Source organism: Arvicanthis niloticus, chromosome 15 (genome assembly GCF_011762505.2).
Source record: "Arvicanthis niloticus isolate mArvNil1 chromosome 15, mArvNil1.pat.X, whole genome shotgun sequence".
NCBI lineage: Eukaryota > Metazoa > Chordata > Mammalia > Rodentia > Muridae > Arvicanthis > Arvicanthis niloticus.
In genome coordinates, this window is record NC_047672.1 from 7,777,904 (window position 1) to 7,803,613 (window position 25,710).

Sequence of the window (25,710 nt, forward strand, 5' to 3'; positions counted from 1 at the left end):
TCTGAAGAAGTCAGAGAAGAAAGACATCAGATCAGGGATCTAGGTGGCTGTGAGCCATCCAATGTAGACGCTAGGAACCAAACTTGGGTCTTCTGTAAGAGCTCTTAAGTGCTGAACTATCTCAGGCCCAAGCAAATAAATATTCATGTAATGTTTTTCTTCAACTATCAGGACTATCCTTCACAGTACTGCCACAAGAGCTATTTGAGTCATTAAGCTACCATTTGCCAACTATATCAGTATGGAAATTGGTTACCTTTAGAATAGAAATTTGGGAAAAATCTTTCTCTTCAAAATATGCATGTGTAATGAGTTGAAGTTTTGCTTGAAGTAAGCCATAAAGAGGCTAAAGAAAAAGAGAAACCATCATTAGGTTGATCATAGTAAAAAAAAAAAAAAAAAAAAAAAAAAAAAAAAACAGCAGCAAACAAATCCCTATAGCTTTTATTTTGAAAATATTAGGGAGGAAAGTTAGTAACTACCAACTGTAGGGCCTACATTCAGAAACAGAAGCTGTGATATCAGCTAGTCACACTCTGGCAGCAGGTGAAATCTATCTTGGCAAGGTTGCTCCCTCTTTCAGCCTGCTTAGTTAAATGTCCTTAACCTCTTCACACCACCTCAGCTTCTATGGCTGTGTTAAGGATTAGGTAAAGCACTTAGCAGAGCCTTTGACACATAGCAAGAATGTCAACAGCTACTGCACTTCATTCCATTGTGGTAACATTTAATCATGCTTAAGCAGTCTGGTTCTTACACCAAGTTGAACACTCATGATTTGATGTAAGCTCACATCCTTTCTCATTACCTGTGGATGGTGGGAGTACCTAGTCTAGGTCCTCTACCATATTATTTTGTATATTTGAACAAAGTTGCTCCTCAATTCTTATTTTTCCTACCTAAGATAGATCATATACAACCTTTTATTTACATTTGAGACATTTTCTCATTTATTTCTCCCTTTTGGAATGCAAGCAATTAATAGTTGCTTAATTAATTAATTAACTGAACTAGTACCCATCCCTGTGAATATATGAGTTATCATTAAGTACAATATCATTACATTTTCATATCCACTACAATGCACTACAAACAAGTGAACCTTTCTAAGTAAGCTGTTTTCATTCCTTAGTTTGTTTTAGATACAACAAAATTGTATTTTTACCCTAGTTTTATACTTAGTAGTCTCATATGAGAATTAGGTATTGTTACTCTAAAACATGGGTATTTGTAAAATGAGACTAGCAAAGATATCTCAACATTGTTAGAAAAATAAAAATGACAATGTTATATAAAATGTCTGGTAAGAATTAATACTAGACACACAGAAAACTCAGTTTCTGTTATCAAAATTGTCCTTTGAAGGCTAGCCTCTCAGCATGTATCTACTTATATATATGATATTATTCCTATGTTTTGGATAACTGGCCTCATATACAAATTAACTAAGGAGTATTTTCAGGCTATCCTTCTAAAAGTCTGTGTTACTATTATAAATTATGATTAGAGTTATTATGATATGGCATGGCATGGTGATGTACACCTTTAACTCTGGTATTCATGAGGTAGAGGCAGGTAGACAGATGTGGTTCAAGGCCAGCTAGAGGTACAACAGTGAGACTCTGTTTGCCAGTGCAAGAAAAAAAAAGTATATGTTGCTGTAAATTATTATTGTTTTAAGTTTCTCTCCATCTACTTCTCTATCCCTTTTCCCTCTTCTTTCTCCTCTTACTCTTTTTGGCTAGCAATAAAGTCCCAAATAAATCATATCTTGCAAACCTTGATTAACATTATACAAAGCTTTTTGTTTGTTTTGAAACAGGATTTCACTATGTAACTCTCGTTGCCTGAACTCACTGTGTAGACCAAGCAAGTCTTAAACTCACAGAGATCTGCTTGCCTCTGCTTCAAGTACTGAGATTAAGTGTGTGCTATCACTTTGTATAGCTATACAAAGACTATTTAAACTGTCTGTGGATAAGGAAATTAGATAAGTACCCAAGAAATAATCAGACAAAACATACATATATCTTGTAATTGGTCCGATAAAATATTCTCAATTTTGGTTTGGAGCAACTACAGAATGGCTAAGATAATAATCATAAAATATAGGTAATTAACATGATATAGAGTTAGACTATTCCTTACAATTTTTTCTTGGGGGGGGGGAGGCTAAATTTTACTGTAGAATTAAGCATTTGATGCAAAGGTGTCAATATCTCCTTCATTATCAATAGACATCAAATATTGTAAATTATTCAACTGAGGGCTATGAAAACCAACAATATCACTGTATATAATATTTCCTTCCTCTCTCAGACCTGCTCCCCAACTCTTCCACTGTTGTGCTGGGGATCAAAACTAGGACTTGCATATGATAGATTAATACCCTAGTTATATGTTTCTTTTAAAAATTAAAAATAAGCTGCATGTGATCATACACACATGTAATTCTAGAAGTGGAGGCAGAAGGATCAGGAGTTTACGGTCTTAGCTATACAAAGAGTTCCAGGCCAACCTGGGCCACATAGGACCCTGTCTTAAAAACAAAATGATGTTAAAACAGGGGCTATGGCATTGGCTCCGCTGACAGAGGTACTTGCAACTGGATAAAGCCCTGATGAGTTTGATCCCTGGAACATACATAAAGTCAGAGGAAGAGAAGTAACACCACAATGTTGTCCTATGACCTCCACGTGTGTACTCTGGCATGTACTTCCCCTTCTCTAGGAGTACAAATTTAAAAAATAATGTACATGTTTAAATGTGTAATTATTGTCAACTTGAAGACTATGCACCAAGAACTCTGAAATTTTGTGTTAGTAGTTTTACCATGTCACTGGCTTTTCTCAAACATTCTAAAATTTAAGGCTAAATTTCTTCACTGCAATAGTCATGAACTTCTGTATTATCAATAAAATTGGAGCAGTTATGATTTTTTAAAAAGTTGTTAAAAGAACAGTTATCCCAAGTCTTAGGAACAAACAAAAATCGATGAATGAAATAGAACAGCTGCTTCATCTGGGTCAAATGCCAACTTGCTCATCTACAGTCTTCAGCAGAGCAGAAACGAGAACATACTGGTGGATGCGAGGCTACAAGAGCACATTAGCAAGCACTTGACTAATTTTAGCAATTCTCACACATCTCTTACTCAAAAAAACTTCTGCTTTGAATGTTAATAGGTAAGTAAGCTTCCAGATCTCTTACCAGCTTGCTTAAAACACAGACACTTTTCTGAACAGTCTCTCGGGTGATGTCAGCTTGCCTCACTTTTAAAGCCTATTATAAGCAAACAGTTATATATTAGAAATACTTTATAGCAGCATTTACAAAACAGTTTTCAATAAGAACATAACAAAAATTGTGTACTTGGTTTAAAAACGTCACAGTAATCTCAGGTATGCTAGTTGAGCGAGTACCTGCCAGCCTTGTACTGAATGTCAGAAGCTAGGCCCTAGGTAGAACAGTGAAGGGCAATCCCTACTCTCTCAGAATTTACTGCTGATGGAAACTGCTTTATGTACAAGTCACATACCAGACCAACTTAGTGAGAACCAACTAACAAAAACTGACTGGATTAAAAAAAATAAGATTTGCTGCCTCCTAAAAAAACGTAACTGTCAAACATCTAAAAACTGAGAGTCACAAGGATGGAAATCAACCTACCAAACAAATGGGAGCCTTCAAAAAAAAAAAAAAAAACAAGAAACTATGCCGCTAGATTCATAGCTGCTAAAGTAGACTTCAAAACTAGTCAAGAGAGATAAAGGCCATCATAAATGTGCTGTGCTGTTAGGAACTGATGCTCACATTTATTATGGCTGTATTTCCTCTTTTCATTAGTAATGCTACTGAAAGGCTGCAACATTTTGTTTTTGTATATTTCTATACATTTAGCTACTATTGAATTTAATTTAATGTAATTTTGATGTCTTCCATCTTTCACTAGTTTTCATTATGTAAATTTTAATATGCTAATAAAAATAATGTATGACAAAAAATGGTAACAAATGCTGGTACTTATGTGAAGAAAGAAAAACCCCTAATCATTGCTAGTAAGGGCACAAATTGTTACAGCCGTTATAGAAATCAGTATGGAGATTCCTCAAAAACCTAAAATTAGTAGCTGAAACAATGGCTCAGCAGTTAGGAATACACACTGCTATGCCAGAGGACCCCAGTTCTGTTTCCAGAACCCATGTCAGGTGAGTCACAACTATTTATCACTCCGGCTCTATGGGACTAACACCCTCTTCTCACCTAGGCACACATGTACTACATGAAAGTCAAAGACTGTGATTCCCCAAATGACCAACACCCAAGAAAGGGCTGTGGGAGCTTCTTCCTGCTGCGGTTCATCATCAACCATCATACCTTGGCTTCAATTTGTCGATAACAAGAGATACCATATACTGTGGCTCCATTTCCATTTCTGGGTGGCAAGTGAAAAAACACAGTATCTAAGAGATATACAGAAAAGTATAAGTAGTGATATTAATTACTCATTGCCAAACAATCAAATTATAATGCAGTCATTAACACAAACATGATGACACATCCAGAAACCATGTGATACTTATTTCTGACATCAGACTTTTTCTCAATCCTTACAGTGCATGTCTGCCACAAAACCTAAGAGAGTCAAAGATAACAAGTCGAACTGACTAAATCAAATCATAAAAACTGATGGCAACATATAAATTCTTAAATTTTCTAAGTGAACTCAAGAAATTTTGGGAAAAACTGGGAAAATCTGAACACAGACTGGATGTGAGATGATTATTATGAAATTACTGTTAAATTATTTAGCTATGATAATACAACTGGATGCTGGGGAATTACATTCTTAGAGGGTGCATGTACTTAAATATTTAGAAGTCAAGTTTCTCTCGTTATTCCAAATGACTTTAGAATAAAAAGTAACAAAACTGACAATACACACAAACAAAGAAAACTTGCAAACTATTCCTTATAATCTTAATTTAATTTTTCCACCAGGTTGAAAGCACCCATAATAAAAAAGTTAGGAAGAAACATATTTCTGAGGTTTATCCTGTAATAAAACTTATTTAAACTGTATGGTAACATCTGATTTATTTTATAAGGGAAGTATTAAATAATGCATGAGGAAAACAAGTACTCAAATTATGTTTAATCTGGTTTAACTTTCACTGGGTGTGACAAAGCACTCCCACATGGTGGGAGAAGACTCAGTGAAACTGTCAGCACACTCTTCTCTGAGGACGCGAACAGTCTCATGTAAGTAAGAAAGGACAGGGCTGTAGCAATGGCTCCAGAGTGAAAGAAACCATCTCAACTATATCCAGGTGGGCATTAGAGGATGGGCTAGTAAGTTTGAAACTAGAGCTTTCCAGACCAAGTGCAGCTAGTGTAGGCAACTCTTCATTTCTGCCACTGAGTCCAGTCTCAAGGATGATATAATTGAAGGCACACCCCATCAGCAGCTGCCCTTCTCTGGCATTAACTAAGAGCTCTGGGCAGGAGGGGACCCAAGGGTTACTGGCCAAGGAAATAGGCCCAGTACTCTCTGAAGCTTCTCTTGTGCATGTCTTACCTCCAACACATATGCATTTTATAAATAATCACAATAGGTCCAAAGGCTTTCATTTATCCAAAGTATTCAAGACTGCTATGAGAAAATTTCCAAAATTGCACTTAGTAACTTAATAACATACCTTCCTGATAGTTATGTGCACCATCTGGTAAGGCAAGGAAAGGCAAATACTTCCATTCTTCAGGTAAAGTGTGGCTGTCATGTCCATCTCCTGGAATTAGTGGTGGGTAAGAGAATTCAACCTAAAATGGAAAAGAATGTTAGCCAGTGATCAAAGAAAGGGTCTTACACTGACAAACTGTAATGCTCTTAAACCCTGAATGATGCTATTGAAAATAACCAACAAACTCACACACAGAAGTGGAGAAAGATGAGGTCTATAGACTATTCCTCACTGATTTAAAGGGTCTAGTTATAACTCAAAGTGCTATCTACTCATAAGTATGTTTAAACATAGTCTAGGTGATGAACATACTCAAGAATTCTGTAAGTGAAATTAAGGCTATGTCAGAATGACTTGGGTTCACAGTGTCTGTAATACAGTTTCTTTGGGAAAATGTGGTTCAGACTTTAAATAGCCAACTCTGGGAATACAATTCATCCAAAAATTGTAGACTGCCTACCTTATGTTGGCAGTTTTAGAATTCTTGTTTTCTGCTGGTAAAATTGCTACCATTAGATACTTGTACTTGAAAATTAGATGAGTTTGCTAGCTGATTTCAAACAGTTAAACTCCTTTCTACATGGACACTCACAATTTTAATAGCTACATAGTACTACTACCACTTACTTGTTTAGTCAATCCTCTTGTTATATTAGAAGGTGTTTAATATATTTATAAGCTAGTTATTGTTATTCAAATGGGCATAATAAAAATACTACTGGTTCCTTCAACAAAAATGCTAAAACTCTTGAAACTTCCTGAGTCATAAATTATTTGTAATCAGCCCCAATATACGCTAGCTTATACTTAAGCTATCTTTAGAATAAGGGGTGGTCACCAGAAAGTCCATGCCTTGATTAGAAAGATGGAACTTTCCTTTGACCCTAGGAAGAGCCTGGAGATTTAATTCAATCAACAAATAGGTAATGTGTTAATTAATCATGCCCATGTAATGAAACCTTTAAATCCCTTAACAGTGGGGTTCAGAGAGCTCCTGAGTTGCTAAATACATGAAGATGAAGGGAAGGAATGAATGCTCCCAATTTCTACTTCACATTCTGTTTTATATACCACTCTCTTCATTTGGCTATCCTTGAGCTGAGGGTTGTGGGAACCTTTGAATTTGGGGTTAAACTGAACAGTAGGTCAGGTGGTCTGGGACCTTGGCACCTGTAACTAACTGGCTTTGTAATAAGTCTTACAGATTCAAGCCCTTAAATTATGGGGTTTAATGTTAACACTGGGTAGTTAATAATAGTCTGAAAAGTAGGTAAGAATCTGAGATCAAACATACACAATAAGCTTCCAAAGATTAAGAAATACTTGTCCTGATTATTATCTACTACTAAGTAGTTCACAGACCAAAATCTAAGTAAAATTTAAGGATCAAAAAACACGGTGAGGCACATCAGTGTGAAGGAGATACCAATGTCCCTCAAAAGGATAAAGCTAAAACCAAGAAAATTTCAAGTATCTCTCTTTAAATAACCAATTTATGTGGGCAGACCTACCCTGATTCCAAGTATTTTACATATTTGTTATGAAATGATAACAGGGGAAAGAAGACAACGGCTGACTTATAAAAAGTGGAAACAATGATGCTCTAAATAAGGAGTATCTTAATGATGCTCTAAATAACAAGGAATAATTTTTTCTTCTTATTTTATGTGTACAGGTGTTTTGCCTGTATCTATGTAAGAACACCATGTGGGTGCCTTTTTTTTTTAGTGGTTACCAAAGAAACAGGAAATGGGATCCAAAGCTGAGCATGAGGCAGGGATCCAGCCTCAGTAGCCTCCAATCCTGTTCATTCCTATTTAGGTACCTAATAGGAAACATCACAACTGCCACTTAGAGTTTAAAATAATATGAAAAGGTGAAAGCTATGTTGAGGCCCAGTAAGGCAAAGCTACTGTCTCTGGGTCAAAATAATGGAATCTTAATCATTCATTTTGTCTTAGGAGGAGACATGATGTTCTGATACACTCCAAAGATTACACTCCAAAGATTAGAGCATTACATACATCTCTTGAGAATTAATCCTGAGCCAGTAAAATAGCACAGTGGGTAATGGTACTTGCAGTCAATCCTGAAAACTTAAAATTCAATCCCTGAAGTCATCGTAGTAGAAGGTCAGAACTGTCTCCCCAACTTGTGTGCCTTCTCTGTCAATCACCTGACCAGATACTGGTACTTAGGAAACCTGGTTCATCTGAAGGTATTATGGAAATGGGGAAACGATCCGATTAATGAGATCATGTACTCTTACAGTTCTTCCATCCAGCAGTACTAAGTCTGCCAACACTTCCTTTCCGATCTTTCTATCTTTTCTTTGGACACAGTCCAAAACCCTAAGGACACATGTTCAAGCCTTTTACTTTCTACCAAGACAAGACTCCTCCACCTCCATTTATAGCTGTTTACTGACTTCCAAGGCTGAACCCTCCTGGTTTATTGGACTCTAAATTGAAAGGCATGACTTTCTGGACCTATGGAATGGCTCAGAGGGTTAAAGTCATCAAGCTTAATGTCTGGAGTTTCCTTTCTAGAACTCCCACAGTGCAAGAAGAGAACTGTTCCCAATTTGTTTCCTTTAAAATTTGCCTGAAATTAGACAATTTGACATGAAATAATTTATGCATATATTTCTACAGTAAGTTTGCTAGTTATAGATCCCAGATTTTTATTTTATCTTATTCCAGTATATAAAGTATAACTGTCAGATTGTCAATTTTAAAAAAGAACTATGATTTATTTTTGAGACAGCATCTCCTAAGTAGCCTTGGCTGGCTGGAACTTACTATGTAGATCAGTCTGGCCTTGAAATTAGAGATCTGCCTGCCTCTGCCTCCCAAGTGCTGGAATTAAAGTGACACCATGCTCAGCTCTTTTGTTTTTTTTTAATGTCATGAATGAGTATTAACATAATTTCCACTCTCTCTCCATTCCAACTCCTTCCATGTCCTTCCCTCTCAGGATTTTGTCTTTATTGTTACACACACACACACACACACACACACACACACACACCCAAACAAATAAGTACTGGAGTTTAAAAAAAAGAAAAGAAATAGAGTTTGAATCTGAGATCCAGGCCAGCTTGGTCTACAGACTGAGTCCCAGGACACCAAGGGCTACACAGAGAAACCCTGTCTCAAAAAAACAAAACAAAACAAAACAAAACAAAACAAAACAAAACAAAAGAGAGTGAGTCTTGGAGAGACATTCACAAGGTCCCACCCACCTTTGAGGCACTATTAGCAGTTATAGCTGCTAGGGAATGGGAGCGGATCAGTTTCCTTAGTGGTATAGTCATTAATCTGCCCAAGTACCAGTGACTAATTTCCCCATCCATGCTTGCGCAAGGGGTCACACAGCAATAACAACAACAACAACCAAAACGAAGAAACATGAAAATAGAAGGAAGACTTGTTGAGGAGAAAGGGTTTAGTAGGAGTAGAGGGCATGAAAAAGAGTAATGAGAGATGAAAATGACCCAAAGACTTTAAATGCTTGCATGATACTGTCAAAGCATACTGAAGAAAGAAAAGAAATACAGATTTAAAAAAAAAAAAAAAAAAAAAACCAAGAAAACAAAACCAAAAAAACCCAGTTTATTCAAGAATTAAAGATGCTAGCTATGTATACAAACCAGGACTCTATCAGAAAAGAGGCCAAAAGCAAAAATTTAGAGTGGTGAGATGGCTTAGTGGGTAAAGGTATGTGCAGCCTCACAACATTAAGCATGAAGACCCTAATTCATGTAAATGTTGAGAAGAACCAACACCACAAAATTGTCTTGACTTCTATATATAGGCCACACTCCATTCTAAGCACATCATACACACAATAAATAATAATAAATAATATTTATTAATAGTTATTATTTTAAGGTTTGGAAAATAATTGCTCTCTATTGAACATTTAAAAATTTAAAACTATGAACAAAATCAAAGAGCTTGCCTGATACTTGATTATTTAACAAAAGATTATGGCAATCTGATTTGGGGGCTGGTCCAATCTAGTAAGTATTGCTGCTCTCATTCCTTGAAAAAGCTTTTTTTTCTTCATAGAAATCTACAACTGGTCAAAATGCAGAGGACAACTGACCATGAGGTACTCAACTCAAACTGATCTATCTATAACACAATCCCTACACCTAATGCTCAGGGAACATGGGAGAAGGCATGGGGGAAAGATTCTAGGAGTCAGAGGACATCTGTGAGATAGTATCTTCTAGATACAACAGGAAAGCTGCACACATGAACTCTCAGCAATATGGTTGTCTAAACAAGACCTACACAATGACAACAGTAGATATGGCAAAGCAGATAGGGGAAACCTCACAAGGGCCCCGAAACTAGATGAAGAACTATAGGCAATCCATTGAGCTGAGATATGGAGACTCAGCCTTCTCCAGGGACATGTCCCTCATAGGTTATCTATTCCAAGTAGTCAACCCTAAACACATACGCACCAGCAACACTAAATATACTCAGCAGGTTAAATTTATATGTGTGTATGCTTATGTGCATGCACACATGCTTGCACTCGTATAATAGTAAAAAAGATGAAACTGTAAATTTGAGGAGAGGGAGGGACACAAGAGGAATTGGAAGAGATATAAAATGTCAATAAGTATTCATGTATAACCAAAAAAAGAGCAGGGTATGGCAGCAAATAAATCTTTGTTTTAAGATAGGATCTCTCTGTTGTATAGGCCCTGTTATCCTGCAACTCAGTCTGTGGACCAGGCTGTCCTTAGAATTCACAGAGATCTACCTTTTGTACTTACTAGGCAAGCACTCTACCACTGAGTTACCTACATTCCCCAGTCTAGGATTGGGTTCTTAGTGTTGTTTCTACAATACCCTATGTAGGTGTAATTTTTAAAAGATCAATAATTAATCAAGCATCAATTGGGGAAAAACTCAACTAGGATTTGTTTGCTTCACTGTAATTATATATTATCTGGCAAAAGAGACTGAGAAGGGCAAATTAGGAAGCTATTTGGATTTGCTGGTCTTATAACGTAATATAGGCCTCCTGACTTCTGGCACAGAACTTAGTTTACAAAAGCCATCATTTTTATCTGCATGCTGAAACCAAAAAAAAAAAAGAGAGAGAGATAGCACGAAGGCTGCTCTTGTATCTTCGCTTTTAAAAACAGCTCTCTGTTCTCTAATCTTTATGCAGTACCATGTACTGTTTCCTTTATTGAAATTTATATTATCAACAAAACCAGTAAGAAAGGCAGAAAACATAGTAAATCTTGACTTTCAAATGACAGCAAGAATCAGAAGACTCCTATCTCCTTATCAGTTCTGATGTCTTCTCTCCTCTCCACAGCTCCATTCAGTGTGGCTCTGAATCGAGCTTCCACACTGACTATACTGCCACACACATGAACACACATGGTACAAGAAACAAGGTTACTACTTCTGACTCCAGGGCTGTTTTTCAAAACAGTATGATCTCAGCAATCTTTTTTTTTCTCAGTATGATTTTTGTCATTTTGTCACTTCACTCCTAGCTTATAAAGCAACTAGTTAGTTCAAAGGCTGTAGTCATGAAGTACTAAAAAATCTTAGTATCACACACAATAATGCTATTTTCTCTTTAGTGTTATTCTATATCTTCCTAAGGATAAAAGAATATAACATCTTAAAATAGTCGTCTCTTTTCTGAGGCAGGGTCTAACTTAAGATAATCCTCCTGCCCCAGCCTCCCATTTGCTGGATGTATGCCGTGTGCCACCACACCTAGATTGAAGGTAACAGTTGACACACACCCACACACACACACACACACACACACACAAACGCACGCAGGTAGCTACCACTTCTCCACTCCCTTCACTACTTTCGTTATCTTCTATCGAAATGAACTTCTGTCAATAAATTTTCTAATGTTACATTCTCTGCGAAAGGAAAGAAACCAAATGTTTCGTTATCTACTAATAGTGATCCGTTTTTTCAACACCTTAGGTATACAGTATACATCCACTAGCACATTATGACATCATTGCCTTCTAGTGTTTGTTCAGACTAAACAAACCTATTCTATTTTGCTCCTCTGCCTGCAACACAAAGCAAACGCTCTGTTCACACGGCAGGTTGAAGAGTCAGCTAGGAAGCTGGCTCCATTTGCACTACCCACGTCCATTTGCATTATCTGTTTGCCAGATTACATTTGTACTTACTGCAACCTATTTGGAGGGTTAACCTAACCAAAAGAGTATAGTTTGGGGCAGGTTCAAATCTCAAACGGCACAAAGAGAAGGGGGCGGGGCCGGTCGCCAACCCTAAGCTACAGATTCCAAGGCTTGCAAGAGATAAACAAAGGAAGCTGAGCGGAGCTTACAAGTGCGTCAGCCCACTTCGTGTGGAAACCCACAGCTCACTGCAGGCTGGCGTTCAAACGCCGAGTTTTTCTCAAGATCTCCTTTCTGAGTAGACACCCAGCAGGTTGGTGGAGGCTGACAGGGAACAGAAGGCTCGACCGTCATTCTTTCTCTAAACCCGAACCCCCGCAGCTCCTCCCGCGATTCCCAGAGGCACACCGCGCGGAAGGCCGCGGGGCGCCGAGGAGGCGCGGGCCGGTCCTCACCTGGCAGCCCTTCTTGTGGTGAAAGCCGACCACCACGATGTGCAGGACAGGCCCGCAGGGGGCGCCGTCACTCTCACGCCCAGCCTTTTCCATGGACGCTCGCCGGAGGCCCGCACCGCGACTCCAAACGCCGAGGCCGAGCGGCGCGACCCAGAGCCGCGGCCTTCAGATGTCAGCCCGAGCGCCGTGTACGCGATGCGCCACGGACTCAGGGGCTGCCGACCAGCTCCCTCACCTCCGCGAAGCCCCACCGGGCCTCCACCTCTCTGCTTCATCCGCTTCCGCAGCTTCCGGGCTGTCACCTGACGCTACAGCCGCCTCCGGCAGGGCGGGGCGGTACCCTGAGGCCCCTGTCCCGGCTGGGTCTGAGGCAGCATGGGCGGAGCCTGACCAGGGGGCGGGTTTAAAGGAAAAGGAGGCGGAGAGGGGCGGGGCTGTATAGCAGGAGAGGCGGGGCGTGCTTCAGAGCAGGCCTGGAGGAAGAGGACCCCAGCTGAAGGCGCGGCCTACACGACCGCTGGGGCGGGGCGGAGCGGGGTGGGGCGGGGCAAGGCGGGGCAGCCGCTTTGACCCTTTGCAGTGGTGGAGAGACGAAGGGGTTGGTTTGGCTGCCTCTTAAACCTGCTCCTTTCTCCCTACCATCTTTGTCAAATCATCATGAAATATTCTTACTCCTTCTTTTTTTACCAGTGTTACTTATTTATAAACGTATTTTCTCTTCATTCCTTAAATCTTTCGTGGAATCTCTCAGCCTTGAGTTTTAAATGTTTAACAAGGAGGCATATTCGTGAGGTTTCATATCTCATGTGTTCAACATTGAAATTAAGTTGCTTGCTTACTCAAATTTTTCTTTACTTTCACTCTAGAATTTTTTTCATTTATTTATTTGTGTGTGTGTGTGGGTGTGTGTGTAGAGTCCCATATAGTAGGCTGCAAGTGTGTAACGCCACGACATGAGGGGCTAATTGAAGTAAGAGGATTGCAAGTTTCAAGCCAACCTGGGATGCACAGTGTTAGGAATGTGCTCACAAGGTAAAAGATCACTACTGCAAGTGTAATGACCCAGCAAAGCTTTATAACTTTCAAATCAGTCCAGGCTTGGTGATGCATGGCTTTAATCATAGCACTCCAGAGGCAGAGGCTGGCAGATTTCTGAATTTGAGACCAGTCTGGTCTACAGAGCAAGAATCCCTGTCTCAAAAAATGATGATGATGACGACGACGACTACAACAATGATGATGATGATGGTGGTGGTGGTGGTGGTGGTGGTGATGATGATGAACAGAAGGGTCATAGTCCAAAAACCATAGAAGCAAGCACATCTGTTCAGAATGGTCAGGTGGTGGTGGTAATGGTAGTTGGCTTTTCCATTTTAGCTGAGGCCCTGTCTCATGCTTTACTCCTGGCTTGAAAAGAACAGAGAGTTCAAAGGCGGCAGTGTTTAAACTGAGTGCACCTGGATCAACTAATCTAATGCAGGACCTGAGACAGGGAGAGGAGATGAAGAAGGCACATGGTTATTAAAACAGTAAGAAAAGACAAATTTTCCCCATTGGAGAGTCTGGTGGCTATCCCTGGCTGTCAACTAGACTACATCTGGAATGAACTACAATCCAAAAATGGAGGGTACATCTGTGATCGAGTTTTTGAGGCTGGAAGACATAGGCTTCTGACCTGGATCTTGACAAGGGATCACATACACTCTTGATCCAGATCTTGAGGCATAGTGGCCATGAAAAGCTTAGCCCTAGGCAAAGTAGTACACACCTTTAAACACAACAGACGGAGGCAAGCAGATCTCTGAGTTCAAGGCCAGCCTGGGACAGAGCAAGTTCCAAATCCAGGTGTAGTGGTACACACCTTTAATCTGAGCTATACCTTCTGCTGGATACCTACATAAGGACAATGGAAGAAGGAGGGCTTCCTTCTTCTCTACCTGCTTGCACTTACTTGCCAGCACATTGATCGGAAACTACTACTTTATGATTCCGGCGTATAAAAAAGACCAGCTGAAACACCTAGCCTCATGGGACTGAGCAACGACTAGATTCTTGGACTTCCCATTCACAGCTGCGTGTTGTTGGGTCAGTTGGACTGCAGACTGTAAGTCAGTCCAATAATTTCCTTTAATATATAGAGATGCTCCATAAGTTCTGTGACTCTAGAGAACCCTGACTAATATAGAGAGTTTAAGGTCAGTCTAGGCAAACGGGGATCCTTCTCAGACCTGCAAAAATAGATACATTGATTATATACAAGAGTTGGAAGCAATTTAAGCCTTGAATCACAGTATCCTCACCAATAAAGACTTACATTGTACCTATCAAGTGATTATTCCAGTGATGTGATTAAAATATATACAGTTTCAGTGCATCTTCTGGGGTTTATTATAGTTGGCACAAAATAGGTTAGTTATTCCTAGAATTTTCAAATCCTTTACTGAATGTGCTACAGTTTCCAAAAGTACATTGTTTAAATGCTTCTAAAACTACTCAGCATTTTAAATATGTTACTATCATATCTTTTTTTATATAACAAAATTCTTGGCAGTGTTCATGGCTTCATGAAAACTATACGACGCCCAGTATATACAGTACATTAACATTTTTTCACATAATTCTTTTATGTTAACTACTTGATTTTTACTATTTTTCTTAATGTAACCTATGTAAATATTTTCCACAGTTGGCATAGCTAAAGTTAAGCCTAACTTCACAGTTTTGTTTGAAATGTGTGGCTAGGTCTCTGTGTCCAGTTAGCATCGATATTTAATTCACTGTTCAGGAGACAGCTCTGCCTTTAGAGATATGTGTCACTTTGCATCCTAGAGCCATCAGGTGAGACTAAATTATCTCAAACTGTTATACTTAAATGTTTCTAAAAATGTCTCATTTAAAGTCATGCTGTATTTAGTTACTATTGGACAGGAAGTGACATAAGGGAGAAAGGACTTACTGCAGTTCAGGGGTTAAGACACAATGCAAAAGAAGAGACAGACACAGAAGACTTCATAGTCTTTAAACTGGTTCATTTACTAGCACCCCCTTATATTAATTTTTTGTGTGTATATATACATGTTTATGTTCATGTATGCATGTGGAGGCCATAGATCAATGTTAGATACCTTTCTTCAATTGCTTCTCTACTTTATTTAATTATTGACAGGGTCTTTCACTGAACCTGGATATCACCAATTTGGCTAGACTAGAAGACCTGCATGCCTTAGGAATCCTCCTGTCTCTGCCTCCCCAACACAGGGCCTGTAGGCATGAGTCACTATTCACAACAGTTTTTTTTAAACATAGGTGCTAAGCAATGAACTCAGGTCTTCCTGATTGGGTGATAGACACTTTACCAACTAAGCCATTTTTTTTTTCAGATTCTGCATTAATTTTTAAGTGAATTGCTTCACTGTAGAATACATTCATTAACAGGGTATTATTCACAAGGACAAATGCCTTACTGAAAAGTAAATTATCTTATTTTTCAAAGTATTGGGGAGGGGAGCCCAAGACTGGGAAGAAAAGCTAGTTTGAGATAACCAAGTCCAAGTATGTTTTTGTACCTTGTCTTGAAAGGGTAGTTTGGTTGTGTGACCCGACCTGCAGGTCTTAGGTTATTCGTGAGGGACAAGGAGGATTACAACCTGGAAGAACGGGCGAGAGAGAGAATGGACTCAAGGAAGCAAATGCTTGTCAAGAGTCATATATTTGGGCGCAAAGTGCTTATTTATAATACATTTTGCAAAGGGAGGGGTAAGAGGGATCCAGGTGATGGGAAAGTACAGAATCTTCTTGGCCTGTGCCCTGAAACAATGGCGGTCCAGGTGATGGGACAGTACAGAGTCTTCTTGGCCTGTGCCCTGAAACAATGGCGGTCTGCTTACTTCAAAAGATACGGTACACTGCTTTACATCTAAAAATCTATTTGTAACTATCAAACAGAACCTTGTGGTTGCTAGGGAGATGAAGCTGCAGGGGACATTGTGCAGGTAGGGAGAAGTAGGGGGTGAGGGTAAGAGGCGAGGGTCCTGGCTTCTGACAGTTGTGTTCATATAATGACACTTAACTTCAGGGGAAATTTAAAATGCTTTCCTGAATACATAACATCTTGAAAAGCTTTTTTCTAGTTACGTACACTTTATAATGATTCATAAATTCCATTTATACTTGGTCTGTAAGGAAGCACCAAAGCAGGGTGGGTGCACTCTGAGACAAGAAGCTCTGCCATACTTTCCGACTCAGTGAAATCGTAGCTGGAATTGGTTGGTTGTTTCTGGCTGGTTTTTGCCTCAGGAAAGAACATGGTAGAGTAGAACTGCTCCCATCCAGAAATCTTGTTCATTCTACTGTGTAAATTCTAAGTTTGTTTTTTAGAGTATAAAAATATTTTATTCTTTTTTTGTGGCATTAAAAATTGCTGCTGTTGCTGAGTCCAGTGGTGTAGACCTTTAAGTCCAGCTAGTTGGAAGACTGAGGCAGGAGAGGAGAAAGTTCAAGGACTGCCTGGGCTACAGAGTGAGTTCAAGGCCAGCCTGAGTAGCTTAGTGACTGTCTCAAAACAATCAATCAATCAAACAATCAAACAAACAAAACAAAACAAAATGAAAACAACAAAATCAAAACAATACAAGACTTTCCCGGTATGCATGAGGTCCCTAGTTTCAGCCCCAGCACTGCAAAAAGAAAGTTGCTAGTATTCATATTGTTCATTCATGGGAGACTTAAAGCATTGACTGTATTATTCTTTTTCTGATGAAAACAAAGCAGGAATACAGGTAGAAAAGAAAAGCCAGAAAAGAAAGGGACTTCATAACAAGTTTGGCCTCACTGTGTATTTAAAACCTTACAAAGATGGTCATGGCAAATACAGTATTATTATTTTTTAAATTTATTATTTGTTTTATGTATACTGTACACTAATGTACAATATGTATATTGAGTACACTGTTGCTGTCTTCAGTCACACCAGAAGAGGGCATCGGATCCCATTACAGATGGCTGTGAGCCACCATGTGGTTGCTAGGAATTAAACTCAGGACCTCTGGAAGAGCAGTCAGTGCTCTTAATAGCTGAGCCATCTCTCCAGCCCCACAATATTATTTTTCATTAATTGATTGATTAATTAATTATGCATATGTGTGTTTTGTTTGCATGCATGCCTCTGTCTTTGTGACTTTTCTATTGCTGTGAAGAGACACCGGGACCAAGGCAACACTTAAACATTAAGTGGAGTGTGCCAATGGGCACAAGTGAGATATGAGAAATTCGCCGGGCAGTGGTGGCGCACGCCTTTAATCCCAGCACTTGGGAGGCAGAGGCGGGTGGATTTCAGACTTCGAGGCCAGCCTGGTCTACAGAGTGAGTTCCAGGACAGCCAGGGCTACACAGAGATACCCCATCTCGAAAAAAACAAAAAACCCAAACCAAACCAACCAAACAACCAAAAAAAAGAGATATGAGAAATTCAAAGAGCCTTGATTAGACCCTACAGTACATCTGGGGATGTGGTAGTTTTAGCGTGCCAAGGTAGATAAACTGCTGCTTTAATGTGGTTTATGGTTATAAAATAACCTTTTACATTTATTTTGCCTGCTGGAGTGCCTGTGTGGGGACGGGAGTACACCTTGTGAGCTCTAGAAGCTGAACTCAGCTTCTGCAGCTTGGCAATGTTCACCTTTACCATCTCTGAGCCGTCTCACCAGTCCCTTCCAATAACATACATGTGCAAGCAAATAATAATGCTACCTGTATGCTGCCCCTACCCTGAGCCAAATATGATGTTAGTATTAGGAAACAAAGATCAGTAAGTGACATTACATCACATAATGCAGTTTGCTGTGTACTAGATCTTGTCCTAACCAGTTTTCATAGCTTATTTCATTTAATCATTAAAATAATATTTTAAGTGGGCGAGAGAGGCAGTTCCATGGTTAAGAGCATTGGCTCCTCTTCTAGGAGACTTGGGTTTGATTGCCATTGTCTGCGTGGGATTCATAATTGTAATTTAAGTCCCAGGGGATCCGATGCCCTCTCTGGCCTCCATGGACACCAGGCATATTTGTAGTGTACAGACCATAAGCTGGTTTGAATGAAAATGAACGTCATAGGCTTGTATATTTGAACGTTTAATTACCAGGGGCTGGAACTGTTATTACAGTAGATGTGGCCTTAGAGGAAGTATATCACTGTGGGGTTGGGGGTAAGCTTAGAGGTTGTCAAAAGCCATGCCAGGACCAGTCTTTTTCTCTTGGCCTGTGGGTCAGGATGTAGCCCTCAGCTACTTCTCCAGTGCCATGGATGCTGCCACACACCCCTGCCCCCAAGAATGATAACAAACTAAAAGCTCTGCCACTTAAAGCAAGTTTCCAGTTAATGTTTAAGTGTTGTCTTGGTTGTGGTGTCTCTTAGCAGCAATAGAAAAGCCACAAAGACAGACATACATGCAAACAAATCCCCATATACATAATTAATTGATTAATTAATTAGCTAAAAATGATACTGCATTTGCCACTGCCGTCAGTGCTTCTAATAGATAAACTGAGATTTAAAAAGCTTAAATAATGTACCCATAAGAAGAGATAACTAGTAGAAGCTGTGTTGGGGCCAGTGAGATGGCTCTAGGTAAAGGTGCTTTCTGCCAAGCTTTTCAGCCAGAGTTTGAACCCCAGAACCCACATGATAGAAGGAAAGAACACATTCCTTCAAATTTTCTTCTGTTACACACACATGTGTGCACTCATATGGCACACACAATCAAATGTGATTTTTAAAAAACATTTTTAAAAGCTTTTAAAAGCTGTCAAGTTTGGATTTGAATAAAAGTCACTAAATTCACGATGGATTGAATCACTAGACTATGTCCCAGTGTTCTTAGTCTTGAGGAACTCAGGTTTTATTTAAGGGTTAGGTAGCACTGGAGAAGTAGCTGAGGGCTACATCCTGACCCACAGGCCAAGAGAAGACTGGTCCTGGCATGGCTTTTGACAACCTCTAAGCTTACCCCCAACCCCACAGTGATACACTTCCTCTAAGGCCACATCTACTGTAATAACAGTTCCAGCCCCTGGTAATTAAACATTCAAGTATACAAGCCTATGACGTTCATTTTCATTCAAACCAGCTTATGGTCTGTACACTACAAATATGCCTGGTGTCCATGGAGGCCAGAGAGGGCACCGGATCCCCTGGGACTTAAGTTACTACTATGAATCCCACGCAGACAATGGCAATCAAACCCAAGTCTCCTAGAAGCTTTTTTTTTTTTTTTAAATTATATTAGAAAATACATCCAAATAATCTTGCCAGCTATTGACACTGCTGCCATCCAGCAACAGATTCCAACAAGACGACACAAGTCAGGATGGGTGATCATCTCTGATCAGGGTCTTGAAAAACGAATATCTTTACCAAGACATTGAGGAATATCATGAAGTTAAAAAGGAAGAACCAGTGGTGACTGGTGTTATTCAGACAATACGTTCGAAAAGGCAAGTGTTTTATGCTAAATGTGGGAGAAATGGGTATGGTTTAAAGACGAGATCACCAAGAGAAGCTTGTAAGCGACATATACCCGCTGCACACAATATTTCCCTTTCTCAGAATGCTACCTCTGTCCTTTCTCTGCTTATCCATCCTTAATCACTGTGAGAGACTAGATTCCCAACATCTCCTCAGCTCCTCACACTGTTATGTGTGGCCAGGGGACAGTGTTTTAACTTGTTTTAAGGACAAGGAACTTAATTCTCATTCTTGCCTCAAAGATTGGCTGTAAAGTAAGTTTGTAATTGTCTTGGTGCCTAGTAGATCCGTAAAACTTATGGATTGGCAGTGGAGGAAAAGCCACCACTGGCTAGGGATTGAGAATGCAGTTGAGTTTTCTAGGATCCTTGGAGGCATTGCTTTCTATATTAAATTCCATACTGCTGTGCACATGGAATGTATTATTCGTCCTGTTCAGACTTTTCTGGACATTGTTTTATATATCCAGCAAGCTGCTAGTCAAACAGCATTCGACCGTTAAGTTTGTTCACCGAAGGAATGAAGGGTGCATACCAAACACTGTAAGAATGAGCACTGTTCATAACGATCTCTCATGTTTAGACTGTTTGGTTTTAAGTCTGTCACGTGAGATGGACAAAGGCAAAGAACTTATGTTTTAAAAAACAACAAACAAACAAACAACAACAACAACAACAACAACAACAACAAAACAAACATGCAGGACAAAACACTAGGGCCCAAACTCAGGGCCTCATGTATGCTAGGAAAACACCCTATGGCGAAGCTACCAGCTAGCTCTCGTTAGTTTTAATTTCTTATTTTGTGTCAGGGTCTGAGATGGCCATGCTGGCAACTGATGTCTCTTTCTGTCTCTCAAGTTTACTGGCCACTCCACATTAAAAGGGGGCTTTAAAATCTTTTTCAAAGCGTAAGTGTGATAGCAAGGTTTCCAAACACGACTGTGTCAACGTACAGAGTAACATTTTAACGGTTGCCTGTAAATCAAAAACTGATAGTGACTTTAAAGCCTACAATAAACCAGACTCCTAGAAACGACAAGAAGAAATGAAATAAGTAGAAAATAAAGCTTGTGAAAAATAATACTGCTTATGGATTTTCAGTCCTCTGGCCTTAAAAGTACCAGATTCTTTAAGAAAATGAGTAGTTGTTGAGGAACAAGCAGAATGAGTTTATGGTGGAAAATAGAAATTGACTTAATTGCTCTGAAGAAAAAGATTCCGGCTTGAGATACAACCTTCCAGAGGAAAATTAGCCGACTCGGAGATCTCGTATGCTGTGGTCTTCCGGAGACAAACTATCTCTGAAGTTCAGTAAAACTTCGGGGTATCATAGGTGACTCTCGGGTTGGTGGCACAGATAGAGGTCCGACCTTCTCTACCGAGTATCTCTGCGATCCATTTGGACCCGCCTGATCGCAAGATCGGCCTCCGATTAGTCAGGTCTAGACCAGCCGTGGAAAAGGGCGGAAGCGCGCTATTTTAAAGTCTGCGCCGGTGTCCTTATGCTACTTCCGGCGTGGCCATGGCGGCTAACGCGACCACGAACCCGTCCCAACTCCTGCCGCTAGGTAAAAGTCTTGCTTGGGGAGCGGGCGGGTTGCTGCAGTTTCAGGTTGGGGGGCCGAGGCTGGGCCGCCGCCCCTCCGGGTCCGGCTGTCCCGTCTTTGGCGTCGCTGGGAAGACAGACAGACCGTTTTGCCTGTCGGTGGTCGGCGAAGGTCCCACTTAGTGAAGGACCTGCTCGGCCTTCTTTCTGAGCTCGCCAGTAAGGTGTCGCACTTCTCAGCTTGGCCTTTTCGGTCTCCAGATCAGGTAGACCGTGTATTGTATCCGGTTGGGTAAGGAGTGCGCCACGGCATACAGAGAATCTTACAATAGAAATCTGGAAACTAGCCCCGCTATTCATTAATTCAACTAGCAGTTCCCGCGCAGTGCCAGTGAACTGTTGAATAACGAACTTAAATGACAGCCAGTGCTTTCAGGCAGCACACCGGCACACATTGTGCTGAGCAATTCTAAGATGCCGAGACGCTCAGGTTGTTCCTGGAGCGCGGAGGGCAAAGGTTAAAGTGTGAGAAGAAGTGACAGAAAAGCTGGTGTCTATAATAATGCTTCTCTGTAAGGTTTGGGGGCTGGTGAACTTAGTGAATGTGGCTCTGATTGAACGTTTTTGCAATGTTAGATATTGTTTATCGGTACAAACACTGATGAAGAAAAACAGTCATGGTCTTCATCCACCTCATGGTGTGTGTGTGTTTTCATTATTAATCAAATAATCTAAAGAAAAATCACAGTCCTATTAATTTGCAAATAAAGAGTTAAGTGAAAGCTAAGGCAAACATTTGTGCTAATGATTAAACAGATTTGTAGAAGATGTGAAATTATTGAATGTTGATCCATGGCTCCAGATACATATGTAGTAGAGGATGGCCTTGTCTGACATCAGTGGGAGGGGAAGCCCTTGATCCTGTGGCAGCTTGATGCCCCAGCGAAGGGGGATGCTAGAGTGGAGGGGCACCCTCATAAAGGCAATTGGAGGAGGGAGAAGGCGGATGTGGGAGGGGGGTTGTGGAGGGGTAACCGAGAAGGGGGATATCATTTGGGATGTAAACAAATGGAATGATTAATAAAAATAAATAAATAAATTAATTAATTAACTAATAAAAGGCAAAAAATAATTAAATGTTTTTGCTTATCTTTAATGATAAGAAAATAATAAGTAAAGTAGGCATTCAAATGTTGGTTGATTTAATAAATGGGTAAAACTACCTTTTTCTTTCTACAGAGCTTGTGGACAAGTGTATAGGATCAAGAATTCACATTGTGATGAAGAGTGATAAAGAGATTGTTGGTACACTTCTAGGGTTTGATGACTTTGTCAGTATCCTTTTTAAAAGTGTTAATGATGTAAAAAGTTAAAGATGTGTTAATATAAGTAAGAACTATAGACAGCTAATGTATTTCTGGTTATTACACTGAGAATAATTTTGTTTTCCAGGAACTTGGTAGCATTTTAAGAGGTGTGTTTGCTGAGAGATGATAGGGTTCTTGAAAACAACAAACCTTTTGAATTTGCACTACCATAGTGTTGAATATATTTAAAACCAAACAAAAACATACACCTGAATAAATTCAACCTTGTTTATTTTCTTAACATCAAATTTCAGATATGGTGTTGGAAGATGTTACAGAATTGTGAGTATTATTAAAAATTAAAGAATTGGGGAGGAGGGGAGGAAATCTCTTTTTAATTAAGAATGGTGTCTTGTTTACTTTTCTATTACTGTGAAGAGACAGCATGACAAAGGCATCTTATAAAAGAAAGTGTTTAATTGGGGACTTGCGTGCAGTTTCAGATGGTTAGAGTCCATGACTGATTGTGGCAGCAGGCAGGAAGGTGTGGAGCTGGAGTAGTAGCTGAGAGCTTATATGATCAGACAACAACCAGGAGACAGAGTGAGAGTGCACTCGACAGAGCACTAACTGGGTATAATTTAGGCTTTTGAAACCTCAAAGCCTACTCCGGGTGACCACACCTCCTAATCATTCCCAGTCTGCCAACGGATGACCAAGTGGAGGCCATTCTCCTTTAAACCTCCATAGCAGCTCTAGTATGATTGATTAAAAAAAACATTACTCGTTGGAAAATACCTTAATACTGAAATATTATTTATTTGTATTTGTGAGGTCCAGTTAAAGGATTATTCATATTATTTCTGAATTTGTAAGAGATTAATGTGAACAAGCTTTATGGTGAGTTATATTTACATGAATATTATCCAGTAGGCAGTTTGTATTTCTGAAACTTACTGTGATTATATAAGTTCACATTCATTCATATGTAAGAATAACAGCTTTGGTGCCAGGGCTCGACCTGGTGTATATACTCTGCCACCACGCTATTCATTCTCCTTACCCCAGTCATAACTTTTAGGGAGGGAAACTGTTCCTAAAATACTGCCTTTGATTGTTTATCCTGATTCCATTTTAATCTATCTATTTAGTGAAATTACACCAGAAGGAAGAAGAATTACAAAATTAGATCAAATCCTACTAAATGGAAATAATATAACAATGGTAAGGCATTAAAACTTTTCTTTTGAAATTATTTTGCTTTTGTAGTATAGGGATTATGGAACTGACCTAAACTGTTTCTTACTTGACAGTGTTCATGGCACTGAGGTAGATGCACTGAGGATGGAAAGGGAGCCTTGGTGATCTGTGAAAGAGCACTGAACCTTCAGATTAGCTTGCTGATTAATCTTTGTAGACTTTTTAGCTCATCAGGAATCATTAATAACTTAAACGTCAGCTAGTGATGTATGTAGGGATTACTGACAGACACAGAGGACTTGGAGAAGATGGATTTGAAGGATGAGGGAGAGACAGAGCTGGCTTTGGTCCACGAGGAACACTCAGGGTTTTTAGGTGGTATGGTAGTGTTATTAACAAACTCTTTTTCTCCAATGCAGCTGGTTCCTGGAGGAGAAGGGCCTGAAGTATGAACGGATTCCCTTGACTTATGCTAGATTCTGGCTTTTTTTTTTTTTTTTTCCAAACTTTTAACGTTTAGATTCTATAAAATGAAGTTTCCGTTAAAGGGAAACTCTTTGAAGATATACATCCATTTTTCTAAGCTAATCATGGTTATTTTGGGAAAAAAAGAGTTTTGTTTTGTCTTGTTTTTTAAAGACAAAAAATAAAGATGTTTTTGGTTAACTGTGACTTGATTTATTTTGTTGAAATAGCTAGTGGAACAAATGTAGTTATTTTAATACTTGGTTTCATGTTGATTTCCGTTTGTTTTCTCCCTCGTTTATATTAATTTGATTGGGCCAGCGGTAATTTTGCTCAGTGGCTTGAGGGTAGGGTAGAGCAGAAGAGACCATCTGACGTGATGTCCTCCAATGGCTGTTCTTCCTGGCCTCTTTGCTAAAAGTGAACTTCTTGTTTTTTCAAAAAGATTTTGTTTATTTTTATTTTATGTGTATGAGTATCCTCTGCATGTAGGTCTGCTTCATGTGCAGTATCTGTAGAGACCAGAAGAGGTGGTTGGATCCCTGGTACTGGACTTACTGTGGGTTGTTACCTGCAGTGTGGGTCTGGGAATTAAATGTGGGTTCTCTGTATGAGGAACTAGTGTTCTTAACCATTGAGCCATCTCTCCAGGTCCTGAACTTAATTCTTAAACAGCATTCATTCCAAAACAAAATGAACTTTGAGTTTGAATATATCATTTAAAAATCCTTAATGATCCCTTAAGAGAATTCAGTTCAAACTCTGATATTTCATAATGATGCTTTTCACATTGAATTCAGTTTTTATTAATTCCTATTACAAACACAGACCATGTGTGCAGTACTGGCTTTTCCTACCTCTTAATTCTCAGTACCAGGGAAACATGGTGGTCATTGCCAACCCCTTTTTTTCTCTGAGGATCTAGTACTCTGCAGGGAGCATAGGTTCTTAACTTCAGTGTGCTGTAAGTTTTACAGGAGGAGCATAGTTGCCCGCCCATGTGGCTGCATGGATGAGTCCACTTGGCTTGCAGTCAAACCAGGTCTCCTGTCTGTTCTCAGAGCTGAGAAATCAGAGTCCTGTACATGTCAGGAAAGCACTCCTCACTGAGCTGTGTTCTCAGCTCTCCCAGTCTACTCTGTAACAGTAATAAAAATGATATAATTCCTTTCTGTTTAATTTTTTATCCTCAATTTGTTTAGGATAGATATTAATTTTTCAACCTTGGCAGTGTCAGGATCTCTAGCTATGAAATATGAGTAGACTACCCCCTTTATTTTCCACTTATAACTACCCAGATACTGCCAAATATCCTGAGT

General features: G+C 39.6%; 2 protein-coding genes across 3 annotated transcripts in view; one reads left to right on the forward strand and one right to left on the reverse strand.

Moving 5' to 3' along the window:
* Avl9 (AVL9 cell migration associated) overlaps positions 1-12,749 on the reverse strand; it is a 44,266-nt gene extending 31,517 nt beyond the window's left edge. For both annotated transcript variants that reach the window (XM_034519025.2, XM_076913295.1), the window contains exons 1-5: positions 12,351-12,749; positions 5,700-5,820; positions 4,378-4,463; positions 3,211-3,282; positions 257-346 (exon numbers count right to left, since the gene is read on the reverse strand). In XM_034519025.2, coding sequence (XP_034374916.1) covers positions 257-346; positions 3,211-3,282; positions 4,378-4,463; positions 5,700-5,820; positions 12,351-12,443 — 462 coding nt within the window. In that variant the 5' untranslated portion in view covers positions 12,444-12,749. The remainder of the gene's footprint in view (positions 1-256; positions 347-3,210; positions 3,283-4,377; positions 4,464-5,699; positions 5,821-12,350) is intronic.
* Positions 12,750-21,310: 8,561 nt separating this feature from the next.
* On the forward strand, positions 21,311-24,592 carry Lsm5 (LSM5 homolog, U6 small nuclear RNA and mRNA degradation associated). Its single transcript, XM_034519432.2, has 5 exons — positions 21,311-21,441; positions 22,659-22,754; positions 23,041-23,068; positions 23,878-23,950; positions 24,346-24,592. The coding sequence occupies exons 1-5, from the start codon at positions 21,396-21,398 to the stop codon at positions 24,376-24,378; spliced, it is 276 nt and encodes a 91-aa protein (XP_034375323.1). The 5' UTR covers positions 21,311-21,395; the 3' UTR covers positions 24,379-24,592.
* Positions 24,593-25,710: the final 1,118 nt, after the last annotated feature.

Coding starts and splice junctions, on each gene's coding strand:
- Lsm5 (XM_034519432.2), top strand. CDS start 21,396: ATGGCGGCTAACGCGACCACGAACCCGTCCCAACTCCTGCCGCTAG. Junction 23,069..23,877: donor TTGGAAGATGTTACAGAATT/GTGAGTATTATT, acceptor CTATCTATTTAG/TGAAATTACACCAGAAGGAA. Junction 23,951..24,345: donor ATGGAAATAATATAACAATG/GTAAGGCATTAA, acceptor TCTCCAATGCAG/CTGGTTCCTGGAGGAGAAGG.